This window comes from Trachinotus anak, unplaced genomic scaffold, assembly GCF_046630095.1.
Source record: "Trachinotus anak isolate AG129_WGS33_773 ecotype Australia unplaced genomic scaffold, CSIRO_AGI_Tana_v1 ptg000012l, whole genome shotgun sequence".
Taxonomy (NCBI): Eukaryota; Metazoa; Chordata; class Actinopteri; order Carangiformes; family Carangidae; genus Trachinotus; species Trachinotus anak.
In genome coordinates, this window is record NW_027273863.1 from 24,776,119 (window position 1) to 24,792,682 (window position 16,564).

The 16,564-nt window shown below is 40.4% G+C and overlaps 2 protein-coding genes and 1 pseudogene across 2 annotated transcripts; all 3 read left to right on the forward strand.

The window, feature by feature from the left end:
• The first annotated feature begins 1,820 nt into the window (after positions 1-1,820).
• On the forward strand, positions 1,821-4,564 carry LOC139628567 (tripartite motif-containing protein 16-like). The gene has a single exon (XM_071490336.1). It carries the CDS (start codon positions 2,106-2,108, stop codon positions 3,192-3,194), a length of 1,089 nt encoding a protein of 362 aa, XP_071346437.1. The 5' UTR covers positions 1,821-2,105; the 3' UTR covers positions 3,195-4,564.
• On the forward strand, positions 4,558-8,183 carry LOC139628562 (tripartite motif-containing protein 16-like). Its single transcript, XM_071490322.1, has one exon. It carries the CDS (start codon positions 4,626-4,628, stop codon positions 6,309-6,311), a length of 1,686 nt encoding a protein of 561 aa, XP_071346423.1. The 5' UTR covers positions 4,558-4,625; the 3' UTR covers positions 6,312-8,183.
• Positions 8,184-9,700: 1,517 nt separating this feature from the next.
• Positions 9,701-14,170, forward strand: LOC139629781 (tripartite motif-containing protein 16-like; annotated as a pseudogene).
• Positions 14,171-16,564: the final 2,394 nt, after the last annotated feature.

Consider the following 16,564-nt stretch of genomic DNA (forward strand, 5'->3'; position numbering starts at 1 on the left):
ATTCATGACAGTCAGTGCTCGAATTTACCCTTCAACCAGCCTTCTGAGGCTGTATTCTGAGCCATCAATTTGGTCATTGGTCCCTGGTGACAGGGTGGTGCCCCGAGGTTACTACTTGTAGTAAACATCTATATATATATTGGTGATTATCCCTGATAATCATTAATATTATACGCCAATAACCAAATTGCCCCTACCTGTGCACAACATATGTGAGACACCGGGAACACTTTGAAAATATAATCATCTATTTCTTCATTACAGAAACCAATTAGTCAAATTAAAGTCAATCTAAAGGAGTGTCTGACTTCCTGGTCTCACTCTGTCAGGCCTTTACCACAGTCACCTTCATTCCTTGTGTGTTTTTGGTTCTTCTTAACCTTCATTCAGGTCTTCATCAATACAACACAGTTGGACTGAGGTCAGGTGACTGATATGACCAAACAAAAACTCTTCTCCTGTTCAGCCATGAAAACTCTCCGGCTGCCTTACCTATATGTGTCAGATCATTCTCCTCCTGCAGTGACTGAAAGTGGAGGACTGTGTATTAAAAGGCTTCAGCTGCCTGCTGCACTGATCGTCTGATGTGGATGTGAAAACCCTCAAATTAAAGCTAAAAGTCAGAGCTTCAACATAACACTGTGGTCATTGTTTCATTTAAAGCAACTCTGGACCAGGTAGCAACACAACAGCAACATGGACTGTACAGAGTAATTAATGTTGTTCCATATCCTCTGCCATGTGTACATTTGTTCACATGAAATCATCAAACCTGTGATGTTGTGATCAGTTTGACAATTTTCCTCCTGCACAGTGTTTAGATGCTGGTTTTGTAGCTGTGAGTGTGAACTTTGTAACTGACTGTGAGAGTGGAAATAAACACACAGATGGAAACACTGAGTGTGAGAGTTTGCTGCTGTTTAGTGGCTGTAAGACCAAAGTATGTCAGATAATGCTACTGCACCCTTCAAGCTTTAATTGTTTTGTTTTTTTCTGATTAATTTTCATTCTGAACAATAAACAGTAAAGATGATGATTTTAGGCTGAGAAGATTTATGATAAATCACCTGATGTCGTACATCCTGGTTAGAGCTGTGAAGCTGCTGCAAGTCAGTAGGAATTCATCTTTTACATTAAATAAAATGCAGAAATTGTTGCTTTTCTTTTATTCATTAGAAAATGTTCCCAGGTAACTGATCAACTTTATGTAGTTATTGTTTGGTTATTGAGACTATACTCTGGTCTTATTATAAAGCCAGTAATCAACTACACGTGACATGTTTTGATATCGTAGTTTATTCTTCACTAACATCAGATTGTTGTTAAGTTGGGGTTCACTCCAGTGTGTTTGTGTTATTTCAAACAGCTGTTTCACTCTTGGTGCTTTTGTATTAATAATTGTTTTGACATCAAAACTGTAAAACTTGAGCTTTGCTGAGATGATGACAACATAATATCTACAGTGTGATTTCTGAGGGATCATTTGGAAAACAACTGAAAGGATATTATTGATCACATGTGTAAAACTCAAAAACTAAAAATACCAAAAATATTTCAAGAACTTTATCAAGCAATTCAAAAATATTGAAAAATTAACAGAGACTGATTTCTTTATTTTTCATGTACTGCAGCCTCATTACTTTCATTTAGAAAACCAACAGTAAAACATATTTTGAGACAATAGAAGAACTAACTCAGACAGCTGTGGAATCATCTCTTAACCCAAATATCTAAGGAAGAGTTTCTCATCTAAAAATTGTGCTGATTAGTTTTTTAAAAGACAGATGAGCTCTACAGCAAACAAAAAAGAAAGGGTTAAACACACAGTATCAAACTGCTCCTCCTCCTGGACTGAGTCACAGCCTGATAACCCTCCCTCTTCTTCCTGCTCTCTAACACAGCCAGCTCCACTGTCCATGTGTTTCCTTGTTCCCTCCCCTTCAGATCCACAGTCTGAAGACGGGTGGAACCAACATGTGGTGAAGTGAGAGAGCTGACAGGCCCCGTTCACTGCAGAGACACATGTTGTGTAGATCACAGCTCTAGAAACTAGATTCGCTTCTGAGAAAGTGAAACTCAGACAGTTGTTGACACTGAGAGGTGAAATGGCGCAGAAAGGAGTTCAGCTGGACCGGGAAACTTTCTCTTGTTGCATCTGTCTGGATCTACTGAAGGATCCGGTGACTATTCCCTGTGGACACAGCTACTGCATGAACTGTATTAAAAGCTTCTGGGATGAACAGGATGAGAAGAAAATCCACAGCTGCCCTCAGTGTAGGCAGACCTTCACACCGAGGCCTGTCCTGGTGAAAAACACCATGTTAGCAGTTTTAGTGGAGGAGCTGAAGAAGACTGGACTCCAAGCTGCTCCTGCTGATCACTGCTATGCTGGACCTGAAGATGTGGCCTGTGATGTCTGCACTGGGAGAAAACTGAAAGCTGTCAAATCCTGTCTGGTTTGTTTGGCTTCTTACTGTGAGAAACACCTGCAGCCTCATTATGAAGCAGCTCCATTAAGGAAACACAAGCTGGTGGAGCCCTCCAACAAGCTCCAGGAGAACATCTGCTCTCGTCATGATGAGGTGATGAAGATGTTCTGCAGCACTGAAGGGGATGTTTTACTGTCACATCCAGAGCCCAAGACCAGAACTGAATTCTTAGAATATTCACAGGAAATCACACTGGATCCAAACACAACAAACACACATCTGTTATTATCTGAGGGAAACAGAAAAGCATCTTTAATAGATCAACAACAGTCTTATTCTAGTCATCCAGACCGATTCGCTTCATGTAGGCAGGTCCTGAGTAGAGAGAGTCTGACTGGACGTTGTTACTGGGAGGTGGAGTGGAGAGGAGGAGGAGTTTCTGTAGCAGTCGCATACAAGAATATCAGGAGGGCAGGGAGATGGAATGAATGTGGATTTGGATTTAATGACAAATCTTGGGCGTTAGATTGTTACAAAAGCAGTTTTACATTTTTGCACAACAATATCAAAACTCCAGTCTCAGGTCCTCAGTCCTCCAGAGTAGGAGTGTACCTGGATCACAGAGCAGGTATTCTGTCCTTCTACAGTGTCTCTGAAACCATGACTCTCCTCCACAGAGTCCAGACCACATTCACTCAGCCTCTACATGCTGGACTTTGGTGTAATTGTTGTGGAGACACAGCTGAGTTGTGTAAACTCAAATAGTCAAAGGTCATTTAAGGAGCAGTTGGTTCAAATCTGTATTTTAGTTCACCAGTTTATTTTGTCTCCATTTTTGTTGCTAAAAGCTCATTGCTGTTGTGTTTCTGCGCTGCACACAGATCACCTGTCAATCAAACATTGTGGGTGGTACTTTGACCTCTTCTCATTTCTGGTTGTGTTGATGTTTGAGTTTGTTCAGGTGGAGCTGGAGCCATGGAGGATATCACTGCTCATGATGATTTTTCTTCACCTAAACTCACATTTGTCCACATGAAAATATAAACTTGTCTGTGCTCTAAAATATTTGTTGTATATTTGTGTTGATGTGTTTGTGTGTTGTCACAGCTGTTTTGTTCTCACTGTGAAAGGACACAAATCTATAATTACATTTACATTGATGTGTTTGTCTTAACAAATGTTGTTGTTATTGAAATCAACTAATAAATAAGGTCTATGAGACAGAACAGGAATTTTAAATAAATGTGCATTTGGATACAAAGACAAGTCTTGTGCATTAGATTCTTTTCACTTCATGTATTCAGACATAATAATGTCCTGACTGTCTGAGGGAAATACAAACAGTGTGAAAAGGTGTGAAGAGATCTCAAGCCATGTATCCTGAAGAGAACAATGGAGAATACATGTCCCTCCAAAAGCCTGAGCCAGAGTTGGTCGAGCGTTTGAACAACGGCGCCACAACCCCCTGACGATTCACACCTAGGTGCGAATCTAAACTACAGAGTCAAATGCTCTGGTGCATTCAAGTCCTGTGGGATTCACATTGCAAAAAGTAACGTCTTTGATTTGTTTCTTTAAATGCATCAAATATTAAAATATCCCTTTTGCTCAAAATTAAATTCTAAATTTAACCTGTTTGATCCAAAAATATTTCAAGAACTTTATCGAGCAATTCAAAAGTATTGAAAAATCAACAGAGATTGTTTTCTGTATTTTTCATCTCCTGCAGCCTCATTACTTTCATTTAGAAAACCAACAGTAAAACATATTTTGAGACAATAGAAGAACTAACTCAGACAGCTGGGGAATCATCTCTTAACCCAAAGATCCAAGGAAGAGTTTCTCATCTAAAAATTGTGCTGATTAGTTTTTTTAAAGACAAATGAGCTCTACAGCAAACAAAAAAGAAAGGGTTAAACACACAGTATCAAACTGCTCCTCCTCCTGGACTGAGTCACAGCCTGATAACCCTCCCTCTTCTTCCTGCTCTCTAACACAGCCAGCTCCACTGTTCATGTGTCTCCTTGTTCCCTCCCCTTCAGATCCACAGTCTGAAGATGGGTGGAACCAACATGTGGTGAAGTGAGAGAGCTGACAGGCCCCGTTCACTGCAGAGACACATGTTGTTGAGATCACAGCTCAAACTAGTTTCTGTTCTGAGAAAGTGAAATTCAGTCGTTGACACTGAGAGGTGAAATGGCGCAGAAAGGAGTTCAGCTGGACCGGGAAACCTTCTCTTGTTCCATCTGTCTGGATCTACTGAAGGATCCGGTGACTCTTCCCTGTGGACACAGCTACTGCATGAACTGTATTAAAACCCACTGGGATGGAGAGGATAAGAAAAAAATCCACAGCTGCCCTCAGTGTAGGCAGACCTTCACACCGAGGCCTGTCCTGGTGAAAAACACCATGTTAGCAGTTTTAGTGGAGGAGCTGAAGAAGACTGGACTCCAAGCTGCTCCTGCTGATCACTGCTATGCTGGACCTGAAGATGTGGCCTGTGATGTCTGCACTGGGAGAAAACTGAAAGCTGTCAAATCCTGTTTGGTTTGTTTGGTCTCTTACTGTGAGAAACACCTGCAGCCTCATTTTCAATCACCTGCATTTGAAAATCACAAGCTGGTGGAGCCCTCCAAGAAACTCCAGGAGAACATCTGCTCTCGTCATGATGAGGTGATGAAGATGTTCTGCCGCACTGATCAGCAGTGTATCTGTTATCTCTGCTCCATGGATGAACATCAAGGCCACGACACAGTCTCAGCTGCAGCAGAAAGGACTGAGAGGCAGAGAGAGCTCCAGCTGAGTCGACAAAACATCCAGCAGAGAATCCAGGACAGAGAGAAAGATGTGAAGCTGCTTCAACAGGAGGTGGAGGCTATCAATGGCTCTGCTGATAAAGCAGTGGAGCACAGTGAGAAGATCTTCACTCAGCTGATCCGTCTCATGGAGAAAAGAAGCTCTGATGTGAAGCAGCAGATCAGATCCCAGCAGGAAACTGAAGTGAGTCGAGTTAAAGAGCTTCAGGAGAAGCTGGAGCAGGAGATCACTGAGCTGAAGAGGAAAGACGCTGAGCTGAAGCAGCTCTCACACACAGAGGATCACAACCAGTTTCTACACAACTACCCCTCACTGTCACCACTCAGTCAATCTACAGACTCATCCAGCATCAATATCCGTCCTCTGAGGGACTTTGAGGATGTGACAGCAGCTGTGTCAGAGCTCAGAGATAAACTACAGGACATTCTGAGAGAGACATGGACAAACATCTCACTGACAGTGATTGAAGTGGATGTTTTACTGTCAGAGTCACAACCAGAGCCCAAGACCAGAGCTGACTTATTAAAATATTCACAGGAAATCACACTGGATCCAAACACAGCAAACACACGTCTGAAATTATCTGAGGGAAACAGAAAAGTAACATGGAGTAAACAACAGCCTTATTCTAGTCATCCAGACAGATTCACTTCATATTATCAAGTCCTGAGTAGAGAGAGTCTGACCGGACGTTGTTACTGGGAGGTGGAGTGGAGAGGAAGAGGAGTTTATATAGCAGTTGCATACAAGAATATCAGCAGAGCAGGGTGGGTGGATGAATGTAGATTTGGATTCAATGACAAATCTTGGGCGTTAAATTGTGACAAAAACAGTTTTACATTTTGGTTCAACAAAATCAAAACTCCAGTCGCAGGTCCTCAGTCCTCCAGAGTAGGAGTGTACCTGGATCACAGAGCAGGCATTCTGTCCTTCTACAGTGTCTCTGAAACCATGACTCTCCTCCACAGAGTCCAGACCACATTCACTCAGCCTCTACATGCTGGACTTCGGCTTTATTATCTTTTTGGTTATGGAGACACAGCTGAGTTGTGTAAACTCAAATAGACAAAGGTCATTTAAAGAGCAGTTGGTTCAAATCTGTATTTTAATTCCTCAGTTTATTTTGTCTCCATGTTTGTTGCTAAAAGCTCATTGCTGTTGTGTTTCTGCACTGCACACAGATCACCTGTCAATCAAACATTATGGGTGGTACTTTGACCTCTTCTCATTTCTGGTTGTGTTGATGTTTGACTTTGTTCAGGTGGAGCTGGAGCCATGGAGGATATCACTGCTCATCATCATGTTTGTTTGACCTAAACTCACATTTGTCCACATGAAAACACAAACTTGTCTGTGCTCTAAATGTTTGTTGGATATTTGTGTTGATGTATTTGTGTGTTGTTGTTTTTCTTCCACTGCATGAGCCTTAACAGAGAAATCAGCAGACCTTCCTTTATCACTGATGTTTTGTTCTCACTGTGTAAAGACACAAATCTATAATTACATTTACACTGATGTGTTTGTCAGAACAAATGTTGTTGTTGTTCAAATCAACTTACAAATAAAGTCTATGAGGTTTTATCAAAGTGTCTTTATCATGATAATAATCAATGAGGAGACGATTGATTCTTTTCTTTTCCGTATCTGAGATTCAGGTGAAACAAACTGATTGTGTGGATGAAGTCAATCTGTTCATGAAATCACTGAACAAGAGTCATTGAACAGACTTTACTTTCATCGCTGACAGGTCCTGAGTAGAGAGTCTGACTGATGCTGTTACTGGGAGGTGGACAGATGCTAAATGTACAACAGCAGCTGCAGACAAGGATTTTAGTCGAACAAATACATGTGCATCTGGATAGTAACACAACAGCAACATTGTCATCTAAATACTAATTGACTGTACAGGTTAATTAACTGTGGTTCCATACCCTTTGCCATTAAATCATCATGTTGTATCAAATTATTATTCCTGTAACGTTTTGATCAGTTTGACCGTTTTCCTCCTGCACAGTGTTTAGATGCTGGTTCTGTAGCTGCTGAATGAACTTTGTAACTGACTGTGAGAGTAGAAATCAACACAGAGATGGAGACACTGAGTGTGAGAGTCGTACTGCTGTTTAGTGCAGCAAGGAAATCAGCTGGACCAAGAAAGATTCTGCTGAGTTTTAATTTCTGAGTTTTAATCTTCCAATCCACAAAACAACCTGCTGCACTGAAGAGTTTTTGTCATTTATGCTGAACTGTCATCAAAGACGTGCATTTAAAACAGCCATGATTATGGTTCCTGACAACTGTGATTGATTCATTGCTGCATCACAGATAAAGTTAATCCACTTGTTTCACAACAGAAAGATGATTTTTTTTATTCTAATGTCAGTAAATATATGAAAATGTGTATTATAGTGAAACAACGTTTCAAGAGTTTGCTCTAAGTCTGCAATCATTAAACTTCCTGAGTAGATACAGTCTCTGTGTGTCTTTATTCAAAATATAGTCAGTGTTCTCTGTGAAGTTAAAGCAGCCGTCAGTCACAGTTCAGATGTATTTAAACTACAGACAGTTTCTAAAGGGGATCCAGTGAAGGTCAAAGGTCAGAATTGATCAGGAGTGTGTTGTGTGTGTGTGTTGCTGTATAAGATGAGCTCTTTTGTTTCACCTGTGTTTATTTCACACACTCCCCTCACACCACTGCTGCAGAGAGTTTACAGGATTCAAATGTGAACCCCCTCACACAGAAGACCAACCAGTGTCACATGATCAGAGTCCTTCACTCAGGTAAAGTGTGAGACTTGGATTTTAAATTCACTGTTGTACAAAGAAAACTGCAAAGTTGATCAAATGTCACATTGTGTGGTTCACTTGTTGTCAGAGTTGTCACCTCTTGTAAATAAAAAGATGAAATCATGGCCTTTGTCATGATGCTCATTCACTGGATGTTTGACTTTAGTTTTGTCTCTTTTATTTCAACTTCAAATCACCATGTTTCCTAAAAGTGTTCTACTCCATCCACGTCCTTCTGGACTGACCTCCTTGATTCAATGATGTTTGTTTATATCTTCGATGGATTTGATCTATTTTACAACTAATGTGTCAAAGTCCATTTTTTGGAAAAAAGTAAGAAAATTATTATACAGCTATTTGATTTTTTCTTTAGAAATTAGTTTGATTTCTCTTATCATTCATCTGTTGTTAATTCTGCAAATAAAACCTGATTCCAGTGAAGTCTTTGTGTAACACAATAATCCTTTATAATACAGAGGTTTTTATTTTATTTCATTGAGCATCACTAACATAACGTTGGCAGATGTGTCGGTGTGTTTGTTTTAATTCAACGTGCTGCTCCTCATCCTGGAACGTGGCAAAGCCTGATTACCATCACCCCACCCCCATCCCTATGATATAGATCTTACAAGTCGAAGATGAGCTGACACACAACAATGTGAAAACAGTCTCTGGTAATGATCAGAGTTATTACCTGAATCTGCAGGAGCTCTCAGCTTTACTGTGAGCTTCAGCTCATCGTTCATCTGTCCTCACCACAACTTTACTGTCCTGGTTCACTCTCACTGCTCTCATAGCATCGTTTTCAGCCGCAGGAGGCAAATGTTTGAAGAGAAAAATCTCTAAAACCGAGATCACACTTGAGTTTTTCATACATCAACACAGCAGAAAAGGATTCAATCTTTATTGATCAGAGGCACAAAAATTCAAAAAAGTGGGACCATGAAATGAAAATTTAAAAAACAGTGTGTTAGACCAGAGCTTCAGTTGGTGGTAACCTAAAGTACAATGAACACTTCCTGTTCATCAGCAGACAGAAGACACAGTTAGAGAGCAGCTGGTGAACATAGTGGAGAATTTAGCAGCTACAGAGCCAAATGTTTCCCTCAGGAGCTGGTAGAGACCAAAAACAGAGCTAAAAGAGAGGGAACACTGGACTGAGGTTCATCAGGTGGACACAAACACAACTCCACATGAATGATAATGTTGCTCTGTAACTGCTAAATGTGTAAATAAGAAACTGTTTGGTAGCAACGGGGATGATATGTCAGAGTTGTGTTCACAACCTATTGCCCCCAAGTGGCCAAAAAAACAGTTATTGAAGATTTACGAATAAAATAAAACCAGGTTCTTCATTCATGTGCTTCTGGATTTAGAGTTGTAACAAATAACTTACTTGATGCAATGATATTTGCTTAAACCCATTTTAATCTTGTAATTTTGGTTTAGCTCATGATGGTGTTCTGAGTCTGACCTGATTTTTCAGAAATAGCCCAAAAGAGTTTATTAGATATGTGAGAAAATTATTATAGTGCAGGTTCATTGTTTCAATTGAAGTTTATTCTGAAAACTTCATGTCAGAAATATGGAGCCATCACCAAACACTCAGAAGTATTACAACTAAAGACATAATTATTATCAAATGGGAAGAATTTTTGAAAATGTCTTCATTGTAAATGAGAAAACAAAGTTTAAATTCAAACCCGCAGATTCTTGTACTGGAATGTGGAAAAGCCTGACAACCCTCCCTCTTCTTCTGCTCTCAACAACACCAGTCTCCACTCTGTACATGTATTTGCTTGTTACCTCCCCTTCTGATCTACAGTTAAGGCAGCGAAACTCAGTCAGACAGTCATTGTCACTGAGAGGAGAAATGGCTCAGAAAGGAGTTCAGCTGGACCGGAAAACCATTTCTTGTTCAATCTGTCTGAATCTACTGAAGGATCCGGTGACTCTTCCCTGTGGACACAGCTACTGCATGAACTGTATTAAAACCCACTGGGATGAAGAGGATGAGAAAAAATCCACAGCTGCCCTCAGTGTAGGAAGATCTTCATACCAAGGCCTGTCCTGGGGAAAAACACCATGTTAGCAGTTTTAGTGGAGGAGCTGAAGAAGACTGGACTCCAAGCTGCTCCTGCTGATCACTGCTATGCTGGACCTGAAGATGTGGCCTGTGATGTCTGCACTGGGAGAAAACTGAAAGCTGTCAAATCCTGTTTGGTTTGTCTGGTCTCTTACTGTGAGAAACACCTGCAGCCTCATTATGGTGTACTTCAGTTAAAGAAACACAAGCTGGTGGAGCCCTCCAAGAAGCTCCAGGAGAACATCTGCTCTCGTCATGATGAGGTGATGAAGATGTTCTGCCGCACTGATCAGCAGTGTATCTGTTATCTCTGCTCTGTGGATGAACATAAAGGCCACGACACAGTCTCAGCTGCAGCAGAAAGGACTGAGAGGCAGAGAGAGCTCCAGCTGAGTCGACAAAACATCCAGCAGAGAATCCAGGACAGAGAGAAAGATGTGAAGCTGCTTCAACAGGAGGTGGAGGCTATCAATGGCTCTGCTGATAAAGCAGTGGAGCACAGTGAGAAGATCTTCACTCAGCTGATCCGTCTCATGGAGAAAAGAAGCTCTGATGTGAAGCAGCAGATCAGATCCCAGCAGGAAACTGAAGTGAGTGGAGTCAAAGAGCTTCAGGAGAAGCTGGAGCAGGAGATCACTGAGCTGAAGAGGAAAGACACTGAGCTGAAGCAGCTCTCACACACAGAGGATCACACCCAGTTTCTACACAACTACCCCTCACTGTCACCACTCAGTCAATCTACAGACTCATCCAGCATCAATATCCGTCCTCTGAGGGACTTTGAGGATGTGACAGCAGCTGTGTCAGACCTCAGAGATAAACTACAGGACATTCTGAGAGAGACATGGACAAACATCTCACTGACAGTGACTGAAGTGGACGTTTTATTGTCACAACCAGAGCCCAACACCAGAGCTGACTTCTTAAGATATTCACAGGAAATCACACTGGATCCAAACACTGCAAATGCACGTGTGTTATTATCTAAGAAAAACAGAAAAGCAACACGGAGTAAAGATTCACTTCATATTATCAGGTCCTGAGTAGAGAGAGTCTGACTGGACGTTGTTACTGGGAGGTGGAGTGGAGAGGAGGAGGAGTTTATGTAGCAGTCGCATACAAGAATATCAGCAGAGCAGGGAGCTTGAATGAATGTGTGTTTGGATGCAATGACAAATCTTGGGCTTTAAACTGTTTCAAAAACTGTTATGAATTTTTGTTCAACAATATCAACACTCCAGTCTCAGGTCCTCAGTCCTCCAGAGTAGGAGTGTACCTGGATCACAGAGCAGGTATTCTGTCCTTCTACAGTGTCTCTGAAACCATGACTCTCCTCCACAGAGTCCAGACCACATTCACTCAGCCTCTACATGCTGGACTTCGGCTTTACTATTCTTATAAAGATACAGCTGAGTTCTGTAGACTCAACTAGACAAAGGTGATCTAAGGTGCATTTGGCTGCAATCTGTAATTTAGTTCATCAATTATCCACCAGCTTGTGTATATATAAAATATAATACATATTCATACAATAAATAGTAATAATCAGATGAACAGCATGTAAACATTGGGTGTTTCCAGGATCTGTGGGTTCTCTGAACATGTTAGAGTTTAATGAAATTTCTTGATGTCTTGACCTTATAAACAATGAGGAGAAACTATGTTATATTTTATTAGATGTAAAAACCTCCTTAAACATTAATTAGATAACCTTACTGTGGATTTTCTCAATTTTGTTTATTCTGTTTACTTCCCTCTTATGGGCTAAGCTTTAGCTTTTTTACTTTTGCTTTACATTTAATGCTTGTTTTCCACTGGGCAGTCAAGAAATAAAGCCAGCACTTCAACGAGACTTGGTTTGCAGTTGATTTTCTGAAGCTGTTAAGGAAAAGAATAAACTGCACAGAAAGAAGAAGAGAGTGGTCAAAAGATAATAAAACCACTTGTAAAGCAATAAATCAGTTGGTGCAAAGAGAAAAGACTACCCCAGAGCTACCTTCAGTCTCTTTAGATGTTGGATTTGTTTTTCTGGGTTATACTGGTTATGACTTGACTAAGAATATGTTTGCTTATTGTTGTGAATTTGTTGTGAATTGTGAATTTCCCCACTGTGGGACTAATAAAGGCAATCTAATCTTAACACAATAATACGCTGGATTTTATGGATTTTATTCCAAGAAACTTTCCGAGCATCTCCTGTTTTAAGTTTCATGATATCCAAGAAGTAATTGATATCTTCATCTGTCAAAATTTCTTTTCTCTGTCAGTCATTGTGCCAGTGGACTGCTGAAATTAGTCTTCTGTTTAAAGCAGATTATCCATGTTGTTTTGATAATTATAGACCCTTCACTCCACTTATATGGCTCTCCCTCACCTGATTGGCAAAGTTACCTCTGCACTTGAAAATATTTACTTAATTATTTACAATTTACAGAGTAGTATTTACATAGACTTTTCAAAAGCTTTTCATACAGTTAACCATCATATTTTGTGGAGGAAACTGCACAACATTCCCATGTTCTGTTTCCAACCTGAAGACTGATGTGAATAATATTTGTAGACTGGAGCCTCTTGTCTTCCATCTTTCCCATGTGACCTGAATGCAGCATCAGTGTTACAGGGTGTGACTCCTCTTCCTGCAGTGAACATCACAGCAGGTGAACAACTGAAATGTGAAAACTGATGCACAACACAAGAGGGCGCCTTCATCCTGCTGAGCAGGGATGTAGTGGAGGTTAAAGCTCCTCAGCTCAGTTTGTCGACATCTTTCAGACCATGTTCTTCATCTGATAAGAAACTTTAGTGTTTATTAGTATATCGAGCTTCAGATATGAGCCAGACTGGTGTAACGGTGTGAGGCAGACTTTGTAAAGGGGTTGGACTCCAGGGGAACCATCTTTTAATGAATGGCTTGTGCAGCAGCAGATCAGATCCCAGCTGGAAAGTGAAGAGCTTCACACACAGAGGATGACTCCCAGTTTCTGTGCAGTTCCCCCTCACTGCCACATCTCAGTGAAGCTACAGTGTTACCCCGCACCAAAGTCCAACCTGATCATCAAGGACGTGTCAGCAGCTGTGTCAGAGGACACATATACAGGAGAGGAAAGTCTGAAAACTGGCTGGATGGAGATCACACTGACAGAGGCCGAAGTGGACCTGCCACCATCAACTCCACAATCAGAGTCCAAGACCAGAACCAGAAGTTTGAAGCGTTTTCACATGAAATAAAAATGGATTCAAACACTGCACCTAAACTTCTGTCAGTGTGTGTGAAGAACAAAAGGTGACAGATCAAATATTATTCTAGTAACACAGACAAGTTTGATCATCGCTGACAGGTCCTGAGTAGAGAGTCTGACTGATGCTGTTACTGGGAGGTGGACAGATGCTAAATGTACAACAGCAGCTGCAGACAAGGATTTTAGTCGGACAAATACATGTGCATCTGGATAGTAACACAACAGCAACATCACTGTCTAAATACTAATTGACTGTACAGGTTAATTAACTGTGGTTCCATACCCTTTGCCATTAAATCATCATGTTGTATCAAATTATTATTCCTGTAACTTTTTGATCAGTTTGACCGTTTTCCTCCTGCACAGTGTTTAGATGCTGGTTCTGTAGCTGCTGAATGAACTTTGTAACTGACTGTGAGAGTAGAAATCAACACAGAGATGGAGACACTGACTGTGAGAGTCTTACTGCTGTTTAGTGCAGCAAGGAAATCAGCTGGACCAAGAAAGATTCTGCTGAATTTAAATTTCTGAGTTTTAATCTTCCAATCCACAAAACAACCTGCTGCACTGAAGAGTTTTTGTCATTTATGCTGAACTATAATCAAAGACGTGCATTTAAAACAGCCATGATTATGGTTCCTGACAACTGTGATTGATTCATTGCTGCATCACAGATAAAGTTAATCCACTTGTTTCACAACAGAAAGATGATTTTTTTATTCTAATGTCAGTAAATATATGAAAATGTGTATTATAGTGAAACAACGTTTCAAGAGTTTGCTCTAAGTCTGCAATCATTAAACTTCCTGAGTAGATACAGTTTCTCTTTGTGTCTTTATTCAAAATGTAGTCAGTGTTCTCTGTGAAGTTAAAGCAGCCGTCAGTCACAGTTCAGATGTATTTAAACTACAGACAGTTTCTAAAGGGGATCCAGTGAAGGTCAAAGGTCAGAATTGATCAGGAGTGTGTTGTGTGTGTGTGTTGCTGTATAAGATGAGCTCTTTTGTTTCACCTGTGTTTATTTCACACACTCCCCTCACACCACTGCTGCAGAGAGTTTACAGGATTCAAATGTGAGCCCCCTCACACAGAAGACCAACCAGTGTCACATGATCAGAGTCCTTCACTCAGGTAAAGTGTGAGACTTGGATTTTAAATTCACTGTTGTACAAACAAAACAGCAAAGTTGATCAAATGTCACATTGTGTGGTTCACTTGTTGTCAGAGTTGTCACCTCTTGTAAATAAAAAGATGAAATCATGGCCTTTGTCATGATGCTCATTCACTGGATGTTTGACTTTAGTTTTGTCTCTTTTATTTCAACTTCAAATCACCATGTTTCCTAAAAGTGTTCTGGTCCATCCACGTCCTTCTGGACTGACTCCTTGATTTAATGATGTTTGTTTATATCTTGGATGGATTTGATCTATTTTATAACACATGTGTCAAAGTCAGTTTAAAAAGTCAGAAAATTATGATACCGTGATTTTTTCATTAGAAATTAGTTTAATTTCTCTAATCATTCAGCGGTTGTTAATTCTGCAAATAAAACCTGATTCCAGTGAAGTCTTTGTGTAACACAATAATCCTTTCTCAGTTTAGGGGCCAGAGTCAGTTACTTGTTGATTCAGCTCAATGAACAGACGTATCACTCGATATATTAGAAGAGGAGGGGGACCACAGAGGCTGCACATGTGTGGGGCCCAGATTTGTGTGTTTACGCCACTGACTGTAACAAATACAGAGGTTTTTATTTTATTTCATTGTGCGTCACTAACATCACGTTGGCAGATGTGTCGGTGTGTTTGCTTTAATTCACCGTGCTGCTCCTCATCCTGGAATGTGGCAAAGCCTGATAAACACCCCACTCCCACCCCCATCCCTATGATATTGATCTGACAGGTTGAAGATGAGCTGATAAATGACAATGCTTTACTGTGAGTTTCAGCTCATTGTTCATCTGTCCTCACCACAACTTTACTGTCCTGGTTCACTGCTCTCATAGCGTTGTTTTCAGCCGCAGGAGGCAGATGTTTGACGAGAAAAAGCTCTGAAACAGAGATCAGAAATGAGTTTTTACAAACATCAACACAACAGAAAAGGATTCAACCTTTATTGATCAGAGGCACAAAAATTTAAAAAAAGTGTGAACATGAAATGAAAATTTAAAACGCAGTGTGTTAGACCAGAGCTTCAGTTGGTGGTAACCTAAAGTACAATGAACACTTCCTGTTCATCAGCAGACAGAAGACACAGTTAGAGAGCAGCTGGGGAACATAGCGGAGCATTTAGCAGCTACAGAGCCAGATGTTTCCCTCAGGAGCTGGTAGAGACCAAAAACAGAGCTAAAAGAGAGGGAACACTGGACTGAGGTTCATCAGGTGGACACAAACACAACTCCACATGAATAATAATGTTGCTCTGTAACTGCTGCTTTATGGATATGATGGAGACACAGCTGAGTTGTGTAAACTCAAATAGTCAAAGGTCATTTAAGGAGCAGTTGGTTCAAATCTGTATTTTAGTTCATCACTTTATTTTGTCTCCATGTTTGTTGCTAAAAGCTCATTGCTGTTGTGTTTCTGCACTGCACACAGATCACCTGTCAATCAAACATTATGGGTGGTACTTTGACCTCTTCTCATTTCTGGTTGTGTTGATGTTTGAGTTTGTTCAGGTGGAGCTGGAGCCATGGAGGATATCACTGCTCGTCATCATGTTTGTTTGACCTAAACTCACATTTGTCCACATGAAAACACAAACTTGTCTGTGCTCTAAATGTTTGTCGGATATTTGTGTTGATGTATTTGTGTGTTGTTGTTTCTCTTCCACTGCATGAGCCTTAACAGAGAAATCAGCAGACCTTCCTTTATCACTGATGTTTTGTTCTCACTGTGTAAAGACACAAATCTATAATTACATTTACATTGATGTGTTTGTCAGAGCAAATGTTGCTGTTGTTCAGATCAACTTACAAATAAGGTCTATGAGGTTTTATCAAAGTGTCTTTATCATGATAATAATCAATGAGGAGACGATTGATTCTTTTCTTTTCCGTCTCTGAGATTCAGGTGAAACAAACTGATTGTGTGGATGAAGTCAATCTGTTCATGAAATCACTGAACAAGAGTCATTGAACAGACTTTACTGATCCAATGTGTGAACAAACTGAAGCTTCACATCATCAATAAAGTTGATTTTCCTCAATA